The 20,522-nt window shown below is 44.4% G+C and overlaps 1 protein-coding gene across 1 annotated transcript in view; it reads right to left on the bottom strand.

Moving 5' to 3' along the window:
* The window catches only part of SPATA16 (spermatogenesis associated 16), a 155,626-nt gene that overhangs the window by 28,689 nt on the left and 106,415 nt on the right, over nucleotides 1-20,522 (bottom strand). Inside the window, exons 5-8 of the mRNA XM_044434583.1 lie at nucleotides 17,344-17,491; nucleotides 14,890-15,036; nucleotides 13,705-13,817; nucleotides 3,576-3,740 (exon numbers count right to left, since the gene is read on the bottom strand). Of these exons, the coding sequence (XP_044290518.1) occupies nucleotides 3,576-3,740; nucleotides 13,705-13,817; nucleotides 14,890-15,036; nucleotides 17,344-17,491 (573 nt within the window). The remainder of the gene's footprint in view (nucleotides 1-3,575; nucleotides 3,741-13,704; nucleotides 13,818-14,889; nucleotides 15,037-17,343; nucleotides 17,492-20,522) is intronic.

The following is a 20,522-nucleotide window of genomic DNA, read 5'->3' as shown; positions in this document are numbered from 1 at the left end:
TATGGAGTTCAGTTCCATGAGATGTAGTGAAAGGCATCAATTTGTATAGCTTTAAAAGGGGACTGGAGTAATTATCAGAGGAGAAGGCCATCAATGGCTTCTTGTCCCGATGGCTAGATGCTGCTTCTGGTATCAGAGGCAGCATACTTATGCACACCGGGTGCTGGGGAACCTGGTCAGCAGGGGGCAGTTTTTCAGATTTTCTGCCTGAAGGAGCCTGTGGGCAGCTGATTGGCCACTGTGTGAACAGAAGGTTGGACTAGATGAGCCCTTCCTTAGATCCATCACTGCTCCTCTTATGCTCTTAGAAGGTTTTATGTGCATGGAAGAAGCATGGATCTGATTTGACTGGAAGGAGCAATCCAGCAATTTGAGGTAGAGAGAGCAACCCGGTGTCATAGGAGAGATCCACTTCTCCCTCTCTTCTAAAGAGGTCTGTAGCAACAGTGTGTTTGTGGAGGTGGGCAATCTCACCAGACCCTTCCCCTGCCATTCCCCAGCATTGCTATTATTTGCCCTGCTGGGGAAAATAGATAGATACCATGCAGGTACTTGTATGTTTCCACCCACAGGGCAAATAGCAGCTTTCAACTGGGGAAATGGCACACCAGAAAGAGATTAACCCTCCCTCTCTCTCCCCTCTAGGCTGTCTGCAGTTGTAGTTTAATTCAGTCTCCACTTTTGGATGCTATTAACTTAAAAACCAAATTGTGGGAGATTTTGATCATGGATCTCCTGCTGCACTGCATCTAGTTGTGACCTAAGAAAGATGAGCTTCGTCATTGCTGAATATTCAGTCTGGGCTTCTGACGCTGCCAAGTATGATAAAAGAAAGATCGAAAGCATTGCAAACACGCTAGAGAGCTGCTGGAATTCTACCCTTGAGAAGGTCACTGCACTTTCTGGAAGGGGACGTTTGCAGCTGGGAGAGCGGGTTTTTAAGTCATGTTTTCACAGCATGTGCTTAAGCTGTGATGTATGACTTGGGCTGCCACCCATCCCAGAGGAGAAACACCAGCCACTGCTCATTTGCATTTAGTAATTAATTTAGAGGCATGCACATTTAGAATTACCCATTGCGTCAATTTGAGGCTGAGCATGGGACTGTCTTATGGCAGGAGGGCTGTTACATTTACTGAGAGCCTTTTGGGAATCTTCTTGCAGATCCCTTGATGCCCCTGAGGTCACTGTAAGAACAGGAATGCCATTCCTTGAGATGACTCCACGTGGCAAAAGCAGCTGCTTCTGGAGGCCTCTCAAATGGGGATTTCAGCTTACAGGAAATGCGCAGCCTGGAGGATGCCAGGGCACATTGACACACTCACACTGGAAGGCTCAATAAAAGGCTCCCCTGCCCTGCTCAGTTGGCTAGAGTAACACGGGATTTTATGGAGGCTGCATTGTGTTTGTGAGCCTGCTTCCGGGCTTTCCTGGCCTTTGACTCCTGCTTGCTCCCGACTCTGCTCTTGCCTCTGGCCTAACCCTGCCTTGCCAGGCACTAGACCCTTGCCTTTGTCTCTGGTCCAGCTAGATTTTGCTGGGTATCTGTTCCCTGCCTGCTCCTGATGGTCCTGCTATGCTTCGATGTCCTCTGGCCCTGTTTGTTCCTACTTTTGCCTATGGCCCTTCTGCATCAATGCCAAGGTCTCCATCCACCTCCATCACTCCTGCTCCTGGTGGTCCAGCCATAGATAGCTGCCACCTACACCCTGGATCTAAGAACAGGGACAGAAAAAAACATGTGATGTTGGATCTGCTTGGCTTGATTGTGGAGGGGCTGAAATAGGCTTCTAACTCTGAACAGGGTTGTTATCCCATCAGTTTTCAGGACTGATCAGTAAAATAAGGTTCTGTCTACTGGAAACCAATGGTAAGATCTAAAAGGCTAGAAAATGCCAGATCTTGAATGCCTTCTCTTGACTTTTAATTTCTGCCATAACTTCACCCGCACACCTAGAGGCTGCTGGTGGCAAGTTTTTCCATCATAAGGTTGGTGTACTAGTGTTGATGTACTTGAGAAAAAGGGGGTGGGGTGGGGTGGGGTGGGGGTACAGATCAGAGAGAAGAGGGGGTTTACAGATGATCAAGTAACTGGCCCTCATGTTTTCAGCATATATTTAGAACTGGTGGGATATATTTGTGTTTCAAGACTAGGAGCATTTCACTAAGAGTATGGTAGTGAAACCAGAGGAGAGACTCGAGGCAAACTCCAAGCACAAGCAGGTTAATGAGTTCCATACCACAGCATGTGGTTATGTCTGCTGCTGAAATGGCTTTAAAAGGAGCAGGGGAAGAAATTAATGGAGGATGGATCTGCTGGTGGCTATTAGTTATCATGGCTATATGGAACCTTCAGATTCAGAAATAGCTTGTTATGCATTGGCAGTTGGTGGGACCCAACAGCATGAGAGGGCTGCAACTTTTAGGAAGCTGTGTTGTACCATGCCAGCTTACTGGCTCATTTAACCAGCGTTGTCTGCTTTGATCAGTGCTGCCTCCAGGTGTTCAAGGTCCCTTGGCCCAGGCATTCTTGGTGGACCGCCTCCACAGGAGCCTCCTGCCTCCTCAGCAGCATTGCCATTGAATGCTATGGTTCCTCATCTTTTGTCTTAGGATGTTTCGAAAGGTACAGAGTCATGAAGCAAGGAGAAACAGAGGAACCTCCTGTTCCTCCTCCTCCTCTTCACCTTGTCTGGGCCAAAGGACTGTGAGGGTGAAGAGGAGGAAGAGCAATGCTGGTCAGTGGAGCCCTGCTGAGATGCAGATCTTCAGCAAGGGTCAGATCATGCTGGCCCTTGACATTGACTCTGACTAACTATCCAGGCTCTTGAGTGGAGACTGATATTCCCCATCATCTGCTGTCTGAGCCTGTTTAAATTGCAGACACCAGACTCTGAGTTGGTGGCCTTCTCTTTCCAAAGCTGTTGCTGAGCCACCATACCAAGAACTTGGAAGGGAGCTCCAACCCTTTCACAGGTAGAAGAATGTGTGGGCTTCCTGGTAGCATCTGTTTGGTCCTTGTGGGAATCAGTGTGCTGGACTAGATAGACTTTCTTCTGATCTAGCTGGGCTGTTCCTACATTTCCATGTTCACTCCCACAAGTTACCATGAGAGACAGAATACAATTGTTGCCATGTTTGGCTAGCCCCAGTTTTTGGAATTTTGAGGGGGTTTTGTTACTCCTTATATAACTCATAACTGACACAAGTTATTCCATGGAATGCTAGTAACATTCTTTATATTGTATATTGTTTTGAATTGTATAAAAGGCATAACTCTACCTGTTTAGACAGGAATACCCAGCATGTCCCAGCTAGTGAGATAGGATTGCCTCCTAAAAAGCAAACCACTCCCATGCTAAAGAAATGGAGAAGAGGCCTCAGAACAAAAATCATGGTTCTTTATTTGGATTTGTTCTGCTTCGCTCTTGCTCTGCCCCAGCATCATGCCCGTGCTTTGCCACTGCTGCTCTGTTCTAAAATGCAAAGGCAAAATCCCAGCTGTGCTGCAGCTTTGCTTCTTTCATCAGCTGCTGAAGATCTAGCATGGACGGAGGCAAAAACAGAATGCTTACCAGTTCAGCATCCTGCTGGCTGATATCTTGGAGGTAGGGGATGGTGGCGAGGTCAGCCATGGCTTGATTGATCACCTGGGACTGCTCCTTGATGCGCTGCAAGCGGCCAAGCAGGCTAGCATGCTGCAGTTTCTCTATCACCCCTGAACATGCACAAAAAGTCTCCTGGGCTCATTTCAGAGAAGAGGAAAAACAAAAACAAAGCGGATCACTTAGAGCCTTGGTATAGGGCTTACTTATCCTTTTCTTCACAACTCATCACCACATATTTGCCTTTCTAACACCAGGAGAGGAGTACTCTTGGACATTGTGTTAAGCTATACATTAGCACCATGTAAATATCCAGGTGAACTTTATGCTCATGCATCCCCTGCTCTTCTTCTTCTCCAGTGTGGAGATTGAAAGTGGAGAATAAGTGAGAAAGGGGCAGGAAGCCCTCTGCTGTTATGTGCCATCAAGCCATCTCTGATTTCTGGTGCATGAATTCCCTCCAATATGCCTTCCTTCACAGCCCTGCACAGCTCTTGTAAATGCAAGACGGTAGCTTCCTTTATGGAGTCAGTGCATCTTATAATGAGTCTTCCTCTTCTTCTGCCTTTGCCTTTCCCTGGTATGAGCGCCTTCTCCAGGGAGTCTTGCCTTCTCATGATGTGCCCAAAGTATGACCGCCTCAGTTTTGCTTCCAGGGAAAGTTCTGTTTTGTAGGACCCACTTCATCTTTCTGGCAGTCCAGGATATTCACAAAGCTCACCTCCAGCACCATGGTTCTAGCATGCTTAGTATCTCAGAATTCTCATTAGAAATTATCCTTCGTTTGTTCCTGTCCTGGGCCACCCACTTGGCCCTTGTTATGGCTCAGTGATGTTTTGCAAAGGGAAGGGAAAACAGGAAAAAAGCAGGTTTCTATTCATTTTTTTTACTTCCTGTGGCTTTTTAGAACTCTGGGCTTCTTTCTTTTTTCATTGACTGGATTCAGACTACCCTCCACCAAGAATTAAGTGTGGGTTGTCATTAAGCCATGGGTTGTTGTTGAAACATGGGTTATCATGTTGTATGAACCCAGCTGAGGGTTAGGGTTAGGGTTCATAAAGCATGGTGAATAACCCACTCTTCATAACCCATTAGCAAACTATAGGTTCTCTTCATGGGCTGTTTATGGTTAACAAGCTTTGGCCTATTAGCAGAGCTGGGTTTGGACATCATAATAATCCATATTTCAACAACAGTCAACAACTATTCAACCCATACTCAGCCTTCAACTGAGGGTTACTGTACTGTCTGAATTCAGACTTTCTCTCAAGTTCTTTGCTTGTCCATTGCAAGCTTTTATATCTCAAAGTCAGTTATTTCCCTGTTAAACTTCCTTATTCATTTTTGAAAACCAAGTTTCTATTTCTCAGATTTAAAACATGTCCTTCTTCCTTTGAACTTCTCTTGGACCTCATACTCTCTTTGCTTCCCGAGAAAAGCTTCCTGAATGTTTAGCAATCAGAATTACACTGCAGGCCCTTTTTTACTTTTTCTGGCAGGTTTAGGCACCATTAATTTGGGCTCTTTTTAAGCAGTTTCATGCATGGAGAATGTGGAGTAAATGGAGGGCTAAACTGAGCAAGACAACAGAATTGTGGATTGCGTTTCCCAGCTCTTTAAACAGTGGGGAAAACATGGATCTGGAAGGCCCAATCCAGATGGGAATCGTGTGCAGGCATGCACATGGGACTTCATCTTTCCCTTGCACTGTTTTCCAGTGCCCTCTCCAACGTGTTGCTTCCCCAGTTAGGGAAAATTTCTTTCCCACAGTAAGGTAAATAACAGCTTTGACTGCACATGCATTGAGAGTTGGAAGAGATTGTCACTAGGAAAATGGTGCAAAGGAAAGAGCTAATCATTCAGAAAATATTTCCTGACTTTTAGAGAAGTATGACAATGGAAATAATTACTTATGTAGGTTGTGGGTTCTCCCACACTGGAGGCATTCAAGATGCAACTGCACAGATGAGAAGGATGATTTAATGATTTAATTCTATGTCCTGCAGGGGGTTGGACCTGATGGTGCTCTGGCCCCTTCCAAATCTACTATGATCCTATGATTCCTTATGCACCATGATTCCAACCTGGATCAGGTCCCCTCTTCACTCTTTTTAACCCAGATTTAAAGGGGTGATAGAACCAACTGTGTCTTGCCCAATTCAACCATTTGAATGCTGGAGCAGGCCATTTCAGGCTGTGGGCAGAGATGTAAACTTTTAAAAAGCTCAAGTAATTAAGGTGCACATCAGGTGCAGGGCTACAGTAAATCTTGCTCTTTGAGATGTTCATGTACACAGTGAGCTTCTCCGAGCCCACCCACCAGCACCCTGGTTCCAATGGCTTCAACAATACCACCATTGAGTACCTGATCTGGCTAAGAGCCAATAGATATGATGATTTTCCATCAGTTGACAATGGTTCAGAAACTAATGGAACAAATAACCTCAGAGTAATTCTCACTTTTTTAACGGGGAAAAAAAGGAAAGGATTATAGTAAGTTGGCTGAATGCTGTCAGGGGTTGTGTGTCAGTGGCACAGAAAAATGCAGAAAGAGAGTGTAAATAACTGCTTTTGGCAGGAATAACAGTCCACAGGGATATGAAGTGCATGATGAGAATTACCTGAGCTACAGTGAGGTTCAAGAGGCGACTGAGCTGCAGTAAAGAAATAATAAAGTGGCCAAGAAGGAAGGCAAAACTGCCTCATCCTGGTACAGTGAAGGTTAAGTAAATAGCAAGCTTAAATGGAGGCTTCAGGCCGACAGAATTGGATGATTTAGCAGAGGAAAGAGTTGAATGCCTGACAAATGGGAATGGGGGCTAAGAAACAAACTCCACATCAGGTTTCCAAAAATGGGCTTTCGACAGGAATGAAATGAACTAAGGAAAGGTTTGTTGGCGGCAGTCAGAACATGCTCTGATTTCCCCCTCAGTTTTGTAAAAGGCAAAAACAACACAGGCCAACAGCAGCAGCCCAGTTGGGTGGTGGGAAATGAGAAGGGCAAAACAAAGAAAACCTTAGCCCACATCTTTTGGGTGGCTAGGATGAAAGGACATGAGCAGTTGTCTCTGAAAAGGCCAGCCAAATGCTTTATTAGCATTTTGCATCCTTCCAAACCAAGCAGCTAAAAAGGGAAATGGAGAAGGGTGTTCTTCCCTCTGTCCACCCCATGTACAGGAGAGCTCATGCATTTAACACACCGCTCCCGTTTGTTAAACAAGGGCTGGTAGGGTTGTTTGAAGATGGTCTTGGTAGTGGCAAGCAGGCAAGTGGGATTTCTGGTAAACTTGAAATACAGTTGTCTATCACAGTGAATGCAGGATTCTATGTTACTTCTTAACATCTGTTTTTGGGAGTTTTATGTTTTGCAATGTGTTCCTTTTGCATGTGTTTCCACTACATTCTTTGTTGTGTGACTGTGTTAGTTATCCAAGTGTATGCACAAGGCACAAGGTGAGATAGCTGCTGTGTGGAAAGCATGCAGCTTGGTTTCACATTTTGTGTGAACATAACCACAGAGTAATGTTTGGGACAAACCGAAAACCGGTCGTCGTGTGGCTGCTTGCCGTCAAGTCATCTCTGACTTATGGTGACCCTATCCAGGGATGCCGTCCAAAATGTCCTTTCCAGGCAGCCCCGCTCAGCTCTTGCAAACTCCAGGCTGAGGCTTCCTTGATGGATGTAGTTGAAACACTCTGGATAAGTGAGCACAGCAGTTTCTAGATGGCTTGTTAGGAAGCCCAGAGGAATTACCTTGAACGGCCCACCCTGGATAGTGTTGGGGTTTACTGCACTGAGTCTGACACTGCTGGTGTTTGATAGAAGGCAGCAGCAGCAGAAGGAGGAGAAGGAGCCGTGTGGGGGTGTTTCCCAGGACTGCCCAGCTTGTTTGAAAAACAGCGTCAATTCTACTTGGGGGCCACTGTGAAGCCTGGTATTACAGAGCCATAACTGTAGTTCTGTTCCCCAGAGATCTGATTAAGCACTTTTTTCAGCTAGGCCCTGAATCTTTTAAATGCCCAGCAACACCTCTGATCATGCCCATAATTTGCTCCTAATTTTGTTACAGACTTTAGGTTATGCCTTCATTTCAATCCTAATCCACAGACCAGTTCAGCTAAAACACCGGGAAACAATTCAAGCAGAAAGACAACTGCCAATATACGCTGAAATATTTTGGCATTGCTGGTTTACAGACTTGGGCTGTTAATTAGGTCTCTTCTCCCCTGACTGTCTTGTCCTGAGTCTCTTCCATCACTGGCTTTCAGCAGAAAACTAGCTAAAGCACTTTTTGATCACACAGAAAATAATTGCCGCTTCTCATTGCAGGTATATTCCTGCCATTCCCAATTTACTATTCTTTTCTAAAAACCAAGAGAAATTCAAAGAGCTAATAGCAGGTAAGTTGAAAGGAACTGTTCCATAAAGTACCTTCTTCCGTGGATTGAGTATTAAGGCTGATAAATAGTACCGGCAAATGTAATTCAAACAAAAAATTGGACGACTTTCACAGAAAAGTGGAATGCCCAATTTAATCAGTATCTAGGTGGGAACGACAGAACTCTTCTTGCCCTCCAGTGTTAACCCCAAATTGCTTTAGAGTCTGGTTTTGGGGTGCAGGTATTCATTTCTCATGATCACAGGGTAAAAAGATGTTTATAAGAGAGGGCAGGGATTTTACTCTGCCATGCTGTTCCTTGTATGCATGTGTAAGATTGCTAGGTATTCTTTTTTGGTCCTTGATAATCCAATATATTTTTATTCATCTTTCCTTTTTAATACAAATAATTTGATTTACTAGTGCTATGCTGATAAAGAATGGCTAGGTTCAGACAACACAATAACCCACATTCAAGGGTTGTTATTGTTATGGATTGTTGTTGAGCTTGGGTTGATTGTGATGTTTGAACCCTGTTGTGCTAACAAGCCTTGGCTTATCAACTGCAAACAACCCATGAAGAGAATCTATGGTCTATTGTTGGGCTGTGGATTGGGGGTTGTTCACCATGGTTTGTTACCTCAGCTAGGTTTAGACAACACAACAATCCATGTCACTGTTCAGTGACAATGCGCACATAACACTTGACTGTTGGTTATTGTGTTGTTTGAATCCAGTTAATTCCTCCTTCCTATCCTCACCCTTCTTGCTCCCATCACATCCTGAGAACATGGTTATTGTTAGATAAAATGAGAATGAAATGTTAAAGCCATCCTTTTGTTGATGAGAGACATTTCCACTTTTCCTTTATTTAAGGTAAGAATTGTCTTAAAAGTCTAATTGCCATTGCCAATTTTGATTTTTGACCTTTTGTTCTAATAGAAAGGGAGTCCCTACTCCCATATGTAGCTGCAATCCAACCCATCTGTTTTGTGAAGGCTGTTTTAGGACCCAAGAAAAATCTGTTTCAAAGACCTTGCAGACCTAGAACCTGCTGGAATCAAACTCTTAAGGGAATACCCTTGGGCATGGGGGTGTAACTAGATCTTAGAACCTGATTTCCTGATCCAGAGGCACAACTCTCAGCAATTGCACTATTGCAGTGGTTTGTATAATTAGGGATGAGCCTTTATAGCTCCAGTAAAGAGATCCAGATAACCACATAGTTCTTTGTCCAAAATCAGGTCATGAGCATCAGAACAAAAGACTCAGTCTGCCCTGGGTTCAGCACACAGAATAAATCCAAACAAGTTTACAGTTCAGTAAAGCCAGGAGCACAAGAAGAACCACACTGGATCAGACCAAGGGACCATCCAGTCCAGCATTATATTTGCATCCTAGCCAACCATCTGCCCACAAGAAACTCACAAGCGGGGTATGAGTGCTACAGAATTCTCCTTCCCGTGTTCCCAGCAGTTGTTTTATATGGGAGTAAATGTTGTATATGTCTCTGATACTGAAGGTAGCTTACAGCCATTAGGACTGGTGGCCATCACTACATCTTTGGTAGCAAACCCCATAATTTAATTAATTATGAGTTGTAGGAAGGTGTACTTCCATTTATCTGTCCTGAATCTCCCATCAATTAACTTCATGGAGAATTACTCCATTGAGTTCTAGTATTTTGAGAGAGGTAGAAAATATCTTCCCATCCACTTTCTCTACACTGTACAAACTTTTTTACACCTCTATCGCATCTCCCCTCGCTTGTATTTCTTCTAAGCTAAACTGTCTCAGATGTTGTAACCTTTCCTCTTAGGTGATCCGTGTCAGTCTTTTGATTGCTTGCATTGTTCTTATTAGCATGATTTGCAATTCTGCAATATCTATGTTTAGATGCAGTAAACAGAACTGTATGCGATATCTTAAGTGTGGTTGCACCATAGATTTGTATAAGAGGGAATATGATACTGGCAGTCTATTTTTAATTCCATTCCTAATTATGCCTAACATGGAATTTGCGTATTCCACAGCAACTGCATGATGGGTTGATATTTTCACCAAACTGTTCCCCACAATTCCCAGCTCCCTTTCCTGGTCAGCAACTGCTTAGTGCAGATCCCAGTAGCTTATACTTGAAATTGGGATTTTTTTGTACCAAGTCTGCATCACTTAACATTTACTTCTTGGAACTGGATTTACTATTTTGATGCCCTTCTTCCCAGTTTGGAGAAATGCCTTTGAGCTCCTCACAAACTTTTTGTTTTAAATGACTCAAATAATTAGATATCATCAGGCAATTTGGCCACCACACAAATTCCAAGCCATTTCCAAATTCTAAGCCATTTATAGCATATTGAAAAACACTGGTTTCAGTACAGTTCCTTGTGGGACCCCACAGTTTATATCCTTCCATTGGGAGAACTGACCATTTATTCCCACTTTCTGCTTTTTATTCTTTAATTAGTTACTGATCCATAAGAAGACTTCTCTTTTTCCATGACTGCTAAGATTGCTCAGAAATCTTTGGTAAGGGACTATATTAAAAACACTTTTGGAAGTCCAAGTAAATAATGTCCACTGAATTACCTATGTCTACATGTTTATTAGCACTCTCAAAGACCTCTAAAAATTTTGTGAGACAGGACTTAATTTGCAGAAGTCATTTTGATTCTTTTCATCAGAGTTTGTCCCTCCACTGATTCTATATTTAATAACACTTTCTACCAATTTATCAAGAACAGATGTTAAACTAACTACCTTGTTATTTCTTGGATACTTTTATAAAAAAACTGGTGTTGCATTGGTCATTCTCCAGTTCTTGTATTTTTGCAAGAAGGTCTGCAGTTTCATCTTTAAGTTCTTTGAGAAGTCTAAGATAGATAATGTCTGGGTTTGGTAATTTATTAACTGTTAATAAGACTAGAAAGTCATATTTTATCACCATTGTCTGTCCTGGATGTTCTGAAGTAACGATATTTGTGAAGAATTCACATTCTTCACAATTTTTTCATCCTCTGTTATTACTCATTTAATAGCCACAACTTCTGCCCAACTGGCAGATGCTCACACATGAGATCGTGTGTGGCTTCACGGTTAGAGTGATGGACTGGAGTGCAGGAGATCTGGGTTCTAGTCCCTGATCAATCATGAAGCTCACCGGGTGACTTTGGGCTACTCACTGACTCAGCCTAACCTAGCTTGCAGTGTTGTTGTTGTGAGGATAAAATGGAGTGGAGGAGAACTTTGTAAGCTGCTTTGGATTCCTTGCAAAAGAAAGAAAGGTGGGGTGTAACTGTAAAATGCAATGCAATAAATTGCCCCCCCCTCCCGGCCAATATACTGTGTAGACCTCCTCCTGCTGCTGGCTTTACTGTTTATTGCTCTAATTGGGTCCATTTGCTTTCTAGGAAGCTTCCTTGATTGCACAGATGTAGTTTCTAACAAAGTCAATGGCCCATTATCCTAGTTTAAATACAGGGGAGTAGCCAGCTGCTAGAGATTGCTATCCTGGCTGGGAAAAGAGGCTTTCAGTTGGTTGCCACTTCTCCGGATGCTTCTGCAGCACCCTCTTTAATTAACAAGTTTTGGACACTTCCCTGAAACCCTTCCCTCTTCCTGTAGCCATGTTTCCATGGAGGATGTCCCTGGCCGAGAAGCTGGGACCTCTATCAAGGTCCATTTCCCCAGATGTAGAATGCGGGCCATCTCAGCTTCCTGAGTCAACACCCTCTCCTGGCTTGTAAGCCAGTGAGAGGCTACTAGAACTAAGTGCTCTGGCATGTAGCTTCCCATGGCTGGGCCTGACTTTAAAACTTACACATGACTCCAAATCAGTGCCTCAGTGGACTGGGGCAAAGTCTCACACTAGAGCACGGAACATTTTGTGTGAGGAGTCAATTTCTACTCCTGGGGCACATGTCTACTCATGTATATCAGCTATAATTGCTTTATCAAAACTGCCTCAATACTAGTTTCTAGGGGGCAAAACAATGGAAAATATTATTTACATTCATGATTTGTTTGTGGGCTTCCAAGAAACATCTGGTTGGCCACTGCGGGTCCCTTGGCTGGATCCAGCAAGGCTCTTCTGTTCACTATCTAATGCTGCTTGTTCTCTAGAATAAGAGTCCAGGCAGCTTGTGTTGGGGCCATTGAATCATACCTCAGAGGGCTAGTTCACAAAGCGCAATAGCCCAATGTGGGTTAATTTACCCTGGAGGAGCTGCAGTGCGTACTGGAAGCCATCATGAATGGGGACTGTCCAACTGGGGGTTGCCATGGCTTGTCATGTCATATGAACCTGGTGGTGGTGGGGGGTCATTTGACTGCCAAACAATCCTCACAGAAGCCTACAACAGACCATGGGTTATATGAGGGTTGTTTAGCCCTCAAATAGTCCCCACTAGCTCTTCTCACACGACACAACAATCCATAGCAACCCCCGGCAGATAGGCAATTTTTGATTCTGGATTTGTTTCATCATGGGACCCTCCTGGGATGGTCAGGGTCACTACCATCTTTCTTCAAAGATGGTAAGCCCAGAACTGCAGTGATTGGTGGCTCTTCTGGATGAGTGCCCCAAAATTCTGCCATGCACACCCACTGGCCTCATTCCCCATATGACTTGGCTTACAGACTCAATTTTGCCTGTGCTCTTATGATTTTCCATTGCCTAAGCAAGATCTTTTTCTACCAAGTTTTTTTAAACAAATCCATCAATGGGGAAAACTTGTATCACCTGCTGCTTTTATGCACTAGGAGGTGCTGGGTTAATTTTTATTGCTTCGTTTAATGCAGTGTGTTGGCTTTTTTTAAAATGCTGCTTTTATCTGATGGTTCCTTTTACTGAGTTAAGGAATTACGTGATAGATGAGTGGATTGCACCCTAAGGGATCAGAAGGTTCCCAAATGGGGAGGAGTCAGATGATCAAATGCTGGGCAAGAGAGCAGCAGCAGAGGTGCTCTTTGCCTGCCTGTCCTCCTGACCAGCAGATTTTGGTAGGCAGGCTTATTAGATGACACTCCAGAGGGTGGGGAGAGGGCAGGAGAGGCTCAAGGAAGCCCATAGCCTGGCCCCTGTGATCTCTTCTCCACTACTGAGGAACCCCCTTCCTTCCTCCTCCTCCACCTGGAAGGTTGCTTGTTTGACCTTGGAGAGCAGCCTGTGAGGAGGAGAGTTGGCTCTCCAACTCTCCTTGCTAAGGTTTGGGTGCTGTCTCTGACCTCTGAAGGGGGAACACAGTCATTATTCCCTGGGATGCTTGCTCAGGATCCTTAGGATGGCTCTTTATGTTTTGGTGCTCTATTATATGAAGAGCCATTTGAATGTCCCTGTTGAAATGGAAAGGTGGGATATACATTCTGTTCAAAAATAATAAATATATCAGGTTCCTCCTCTTCAGAATTAATGGAAATAAGGGAAGGCAGCTTCTGCTACAGAAGGTAAATGTACAGTATATCACCACAAAATGATTGTTCTGTGTTTTCGGACTTTGCTAACATAAAATGCTGCTTTGACAAGAGTGTGACAAAGATGGGCAGTTGTCCCCAAACATCCAAGTTGGATGTTATTCTTGCGAAGGACTACTGGGGTCCTCTGGGTGACAGCCATGGCTCCAATAGCTAGAGTACAGCCCTTCATAACCTTCTGCATGGAAATAAGCAGTATTTATTGGGGTGGTGGGCAGAAGAATCCATGAAAGGGATTCTTGTACTTACAGTTAATTTGGTGCCTCTGATGAAATCCATTATTGGCAAGATTCTTTTCCCAATGGTTTCCAGGTGTCTTCCTGCCTCTTCTTTGGTAAGAGGACTAAAAGGAGCTTTGTGCTCTGTGAAGATTTAAAGGGATTCATGTCAGATGGTTTCAGATCCAGAGTTATGCTGGATCAGGAGCAAATGGTCTTCCTTGTTCCTTTCTTTCCAAGGCAGCCTGTCCAGCTACACATCCAGAAGTTCCTGTAATATGGGATGAGCTTTGGGGTGTGTGTGTGGGATGGGGATCCTCAAAGCCTGGATCGGGGGATTGTCTACCAGTGAATGGCTTCCTCTCGTGGAAGATGAGATTGATTCATGATTATGACTAATTTGCCACTAACTGTTGAAGTGTTGCACCCTCTTCTTCAGTGTCCTGGCCAGCCAGTAAGCCAGTCATGCCATGCCCTTTCCCAGCATACCACTGTGCTCCCAGTTCCTCCCTCATTCGCACCTATCTATCCAAGCAAGACGAATTCCACGCACGCTGAGCAGTCAGAGCATGGGCACTGACTGGGAAGTTTTGGGTTGTGGGTAGTGCCACTTCCAGTTGGTTGAGAGTCCCTGGGCAAGTCACCCTTGGTGGCCTCTCTTCCTCAGTGTGACTACCTTCTCACCACCATTGTCATCCATTTCTACTTGTCCTTGTCTTCTTTCTCCTAAGTGCTACCATGTCCTTACTTGGCAGGCAAAGAATCAGGGAGCAAGCAGGCATTTAATACTTCTTGTCCTTTCACTGTCATTATTGGGGCCAGACCAAAAAGCAGATGAATTAGCAGGATACAATGTGGAGGATGGGAAGCAACTCTTTGGGGGTCTTGTTAGTGGGCCAGTACTGAGATACAGGAAATCCGCAGGTACCTGTCCATGTTCACCTTTGATGCCAGCTCTGGTTGGAAGAAGAGCAGATGGAGGAACGAGATATGGGAGAAAACCAGAAGGAAGGCTAGTATTACCCAAAGTGCTGCTGTTGGCCTTTCCGAGCTGTAGTTTGCATAAGAGAAGCAGTGGCTGGTGATTAAAGCCTGTGTTTGAAGGAGAACCTCTAATCCCTTGTTTAAGTAATCAGCCTTCTGGCTTCAAATCAGGTACTGTCTGAGACATTAGAGAGGGAAAACAAATGGAGAAATCCATGGCCACATTCATTACCTGAAAATGTTGGCAGCTTCCTGCAGGACATCTTTTCTAGAAATTTCCCAACTTCTTTGTTTTTGAAGCCCAGTGTCAGCAGATAGGACTGGGGAGATGGAAAAGACCAGTCAGCTGTTTGGGGCAAGCTGTGGAGTCCATGGGGATCTGAAATAAAAAAGGGGAGCAGGAACATCTTTCTTTTAAAGAGAATTCCAAAAAGAACTTTACAAATCAGAAGAAGCTTGCATGTAAATGTGTGTGTGTGTGTGCTTGTGCATGCTAGTGGATGCATGCATGTGTGTGTGTAAGAGTTAACCTGTGCCTCTTGTGGAAGTATTGGATCCAAAAGCACCCCCAAATCCTTTGGGGTTAGTGTGACTCCCTCTAGAACTGGTTGAATATCACTTATCTGGGCATGTGAACCATCCATTAGCAGTCCATCTGTTTTGGATGGAATGACTCTGAAGTCTATTGGCCCTCTTCCAGCCCATTAATGTGCCCAGGCAGAACAGTGACTGCCTCACCTGAATTTGATGAAGAGGAGAGAGAGTGATGCATAGTGATGACACCTTAGCTCATACCTCCAGATAACTTCCCCCAGCAGTTTTGTGTAGATGGCAGATAAAACTGAGCTCTGTGGAATCTCCTAAGCATAACTAAGGAACAGGGCAATAATCAGCTCAGGAATGAGCTCTAACCTGTGTTTGGTCTGATTCAACATGATTTTTCTTTCACCTCTGTTCTAGTTGTCTTCCTTCTTGCCCTCTTGCCTTCCGCTCAAAGGAATACCAAGTTGTTGGCTGGGTTCTGCTCAGAAGGAGAGGGCACTTGGGTATGATTGTCTCTACTGTATTCCACAGAGGGACCAGGACTTCAACAGGAGCAACAAGAAAATCCATCAGTATCTGTGGGTGGGCCACTTTCAGAGGTTCCTCATCCTTCCAGAGATGAAGGACCACTGAGAGGCCAAACCTTAACAGGCAGTGATCAGAACACAACAATGGGGTGGATGTTACTTCTCCCATTTTCAGATCTCTGTCCTGCCCAGTCAAGGAAACTAAATCAAGAGTGTGTCCCCTTACATGCCTTGGGCTTATGTTGACACAGCCCCACAGTTGTTATAGTGGCTATGAAGTCCTGGAAGCCACCTTGGATTCGGCAGCCTTAGCATGCAAGTTGGGATCCCCCAGAGCTATCTCTCTAGGGGTCTTCTACACCTAACCTGTGACCACGTCCCACAGCTGAGGGAGGGACTCTGAATGGTAGTGGGATGGGTGGTACACTAGCAGAATTCCACTCAAGGTCAGCACTCAGATGGACAGGAAATTTTGAGAGGGGGTAGGATTCCTATAGACCACAGCAATGCTCTAATATGGACCCTTTGACATGCCTCTTGTTGTGCATCACCTCAGGCCTTCTTATGCTGCTTGAGCACTCCCCCAAAAGTTCATTCAGAGCAGCTTCCATTTTCCATGGCGGCTTCCCATTTAAGGAACATCTTCTCCAGAGAGGTTCACCTGGTGCCAGCTTTAACTCATTTTAGACGCCAGGCTAAAACAATCCCTTAACCCTGCCAGATTTTTCCATTAAATAGTGAGGATGTTGCTATATAGCTGTTTGAGAAGTGTTTTATGTTACTGGAGTTTAATTTCCTCTTCATTCTGTTTTATTCTCCATGCTTGTTTGCAAAGTCTGCCTGAAACATTTTGCTGTCTGAAGTGAAGGACAAGATGGTCCCATCCATGGGCAAACCAGAGCAGTGGCTGAACCGTACTGGCAATTTCACAATATCCTTTATCACACTGAGGGCAGCAGGCGAAGCCACTTGGATGCATCGCTTGGCCCTCCAACACCTTGCTGGTGAGCTCCACTGTGTTGGTGAGCTCCTGCCCTCCAGCTGTCCCAACATCTGCCTTTGGAGGTAACTGCCTCTTTCTACCTAATGGTAGATCCAGCAAGTAATTCACTGAATTATTGGTTTTTATTTTGCATTTTACTTTTTCTCTGTTCTCCTTTGTAGTTTTACTACAGGGGCTTCTGAGCAGTGTGGGTGAGTCATGCTGTCAGCGGACAAGGGTAGGGGCTGAGAAGGCATTGGCATGGGTGTCTCTGTGACTTATCTCCTTGCTGGTGCACCTTGCCCCTCACTCTTCTTCTCCTTTCCAAAGTCAGAAAGCTTTGGATCCAGCATGGATCTTTCTGCAGCAGTGGGGAGGATCCTGGGGTGCAGGGGGAATTGCTGTTCAGATGAGCTTCTTGGAGTCTGTAAGTGTCTCTTGCTTTGGGCAAAGAGATCCCCAGAGTCCCATGACCATCTAGAGGCTGCAGGATTGTGCTCAGATCTCCCTTGTAAAACAAATTAGGGGCATCCATATTTTAAAAATGAACAGTGAAGCTACATTAAAATAAAAGGTGATAAGGTGCTTAATTTTGCCTCCACCACCCTTAAATTGCTAAGGTCAGCTTTGTCACCTGTGTATATATATTCCACATAGTCGGGATGCTTTTTGGTAAAAGCTTCCTTCAGCTTGTCAATTTTTATTGTCTTTACTTTGGTTGCAAATGGGGTGTACATCACCGAAAAGCATTCTGCTCTTGTGATGGCTTCTTCAATCATAGCCTAAAAAAAGAGAAGGAAGATCTGATACAGGCTGTCTTTTTTAAATGTAACCTGCTATTAAAAAGGAAGTGGGGAGGGGGGCAAGAGGAAGAAATGAAAATGAAAAATAATTACCTTCATGGATGATATTTTCCTGTTAATAATTGCACAGTCATGCAAAGATAACATATTTTGGGTTTGAATATTAATTAGAGAAAAATTCAAATTAGTTCCAGAATGCATTGCCTATCTCACCCTCAGAAAATCAATTTTAATGTAGAGAAAGAACATTTGTAAACAGTTTTCACTGTGGCAGGACTATGTCTTCAATAGGAAGAATAAAGGCATTAGAGAAATTATCTCAAGGATAATAAGAAAATTAATTTTACTTCTTCGAAGGTCATATCTGCACCGCTAGATATTTCGTTCAAAGCCTGGGGAATTGATTTAAATGTAGGTTGTTTCAAATATGGATCAGCCAGACAAAAACCAGCCCACACAGGATACATGGAAGGGGCAAACAAGTTATGACCCACCTAGGACGACTTCCAGGGTGGCTACTTAACACATGGCCACGGCAGAGGAAATGCATCACACCCCCAAGGAAGGGCTAACGAAGGAGATGCACTTGCATAACATTTGCAGGTGCGAACTTAGAAGCAAATTTAGAAATAAATAGCATAGTTCAAATACCATTGCATCACATTTCACCAGTTCAAGGGGAAACCTGTGACCGGCAACTTGGTGGGCCAGCCAACTCACTCAGTGTGGTGGCCTGATGCTAAATGTGGATGTGCCAGTTTAGACCTCCTGGTGCGCCTGACTGTGGCCTTGATTGTTAAATTGGACCTCTACTGCACCACCTTTCTAGTAGAGGCGGGTGAGGCTAGCAGTGGCCTGCACCAAACTACTTTGGGATGCTACAGTGGGCAACCTTTAGCTGGCTGTCAAGCTGATCCAAACTAAAAAAGAAATGGAAAGGTGGGATCGCAAACTGAAGAAAGAAACTGTGTTAGAATGAATGGCTATAAAGGGCTTAATTTTGGCTGGTCTCCTGCAACGTTCCAGGATGGATTGCCACAGCACCCTGGAAACAAATTGGTGCAACTTCCGGTGCTGCCACCAAATTCTGTAGGGTGATCGTAGCAGGAGAGCGCATCACGGTGGGTTAGATGTGTGAGAGAGATGGCATATGTGCGCTTGGGCAGTGGGGTCAGGTGGGCAAAATTCTCCCTGGATGTCCTGAAACTGCCCGCCTCCGAAGTAGAGGATGCTTTCAGTAGAGGACTGCCCTCTGCAAAGTGGTGCACATGGCTGCCATAACTACTTTTCTAAGCAGCACAGCAGGGAAATGGGTGTTTGGGCACCATAGCTCATAAATGCTTTGCATTCAATCATCCACCCATCCATGCATCCATCCTTGCTCACCGTCATGCCTGGGACTAATCCACAGAGAGGGGGACTCTGCACTATTTTAATGGCACTGGATTCCTGATTCGCCGGCACACCCCACACTGGTCTCCTACCTGTCCTATTTTTGCCAGTAGAACCTGCATTTCTTAAGACCAGTTACATTGCAGCTTATAAACAGCATTCATGCCCTGCCTTTTCCCCACTCTTGCCAGGAAAGCTTAGTCAATTCTCCTCTGCATCACCACCAATGCTGTGAGGTAGGTTGGGCTGAGCGTCCAAGTCACCCAGTGAGCATTGTGGCTGAGTGGGGACTAGAACCTGGACCTTGCAAGTTCCCAGTCCAACACTCTCACCATCACACCTGCTTTCACATCACCTTTCTGATTTCTTCTGCTTCTCCTGGGAGGGAGATTGTGCTTTCAACACTGTGGAAAGTATCCGGCATGTGCCCCACCAATGATAGATGCATTTTGCAAAAATAATCTTGATAAATGCTGTGTAGGCATGCGGTGTCTGATGTAGCACAAGTTGCAGGAAGGTTTTGAGACCAGTTAGATTTACAGTTAGAGAGAATTGCAGGGTTCTACCAGAATTATGAGGATGAATCTCACAAATGTTCCAGCATTCCCATAGGGTGATTTGCCTATCCTATTTTTAATGAACAATTATAACTGAGTGATAATAGGTTGAGAGTTGTACTCTATCACATCTGGATGGCTCCATGTTGAGGAATATTGCATTAGAACTAACTTGTCCAACCCCCCCCCCTTTTTTTTTTACCTGGAAAAGCTATGATCTTGATTAGCCAAGGGGATACCCAACCCTTTCCTCTCTGGCTAGTTTTCTGCTAAACCCCTCTCCCCGGCTGTTTTTTTCATTTGTTGAGTGTAAAGTACAGGTGCTCTGCCTGGAATGATCAAAATCTTACTCACTTTTCTGGCTTTGGGCAGTACACAGCAAGCATTGCCTTCATCATAAGTCATAGGGACTAGAAGATTGTTCTCTTTAGGAAAAAGAAGAAGAAAACTAAGACCATCAGGAAAGTGGAGTTTCTACCTCTGACCTCATTCCAGGCTATTTTCCTAGAACTGAAAATGTACACAGTCTTGGTTGAATTTAAATTGTGCCTGGAAGGGGACCCAGTGAAGAAGTTGGAATAACTATTGGATCTGATGTTGACACATGCCAAATGCTTTTGTGTCCTGGAGAAATCACGCATGAAATTGGAAATACAAACCTTTCTAGACACCCTCGTTTGAGGTATAGTCAACTTGGATGAAGGGTGGGAGGAAAGTGACTAACAAAAGTATAATATATACATACAAGTAGCCAGTAACCATGAGAAACCAATATGAAAATAATGGCAAAAAACTGCAGAGGGGAAAAATATTCCAAAAAAAGATCTGTAAAACCAGCGAGGAGCATATCTTTTCAAACTCCTTTGCTGCACCAAACCCTGTAACTCCTCAGAATACAAATAAACAGCATTTATAAAGGTTTGTGCAAGCAGTGAAAGGTAAGAAATAACAGAACTGGGCAAACATCCTGTTGAATCATTCCCTCTGCTCCTGGTGCAGCTGTGAGCACCGATCATTATTTAATCAAAACAGTACCACACACACACACACACACACACACA

The sequence above is a fragment of the Varanus komodoensis genome, unplaced genomic scaffold (assembly GCF_004798865.1).
Source record: "Varanus komodoensis strain SLA01 unplaced genomic scaffold, ASM479886v1 scaffold28, whole genome shotgun sequence".
NCBI lineage: Eukaryota > Metazoa > Chordata > Lepidosauria > Squamata > Varanidae > Varanus > Varanus komodoensis.
This window is presented reverse-complemented; position numbering and strand designations above follow the sequence as displayed.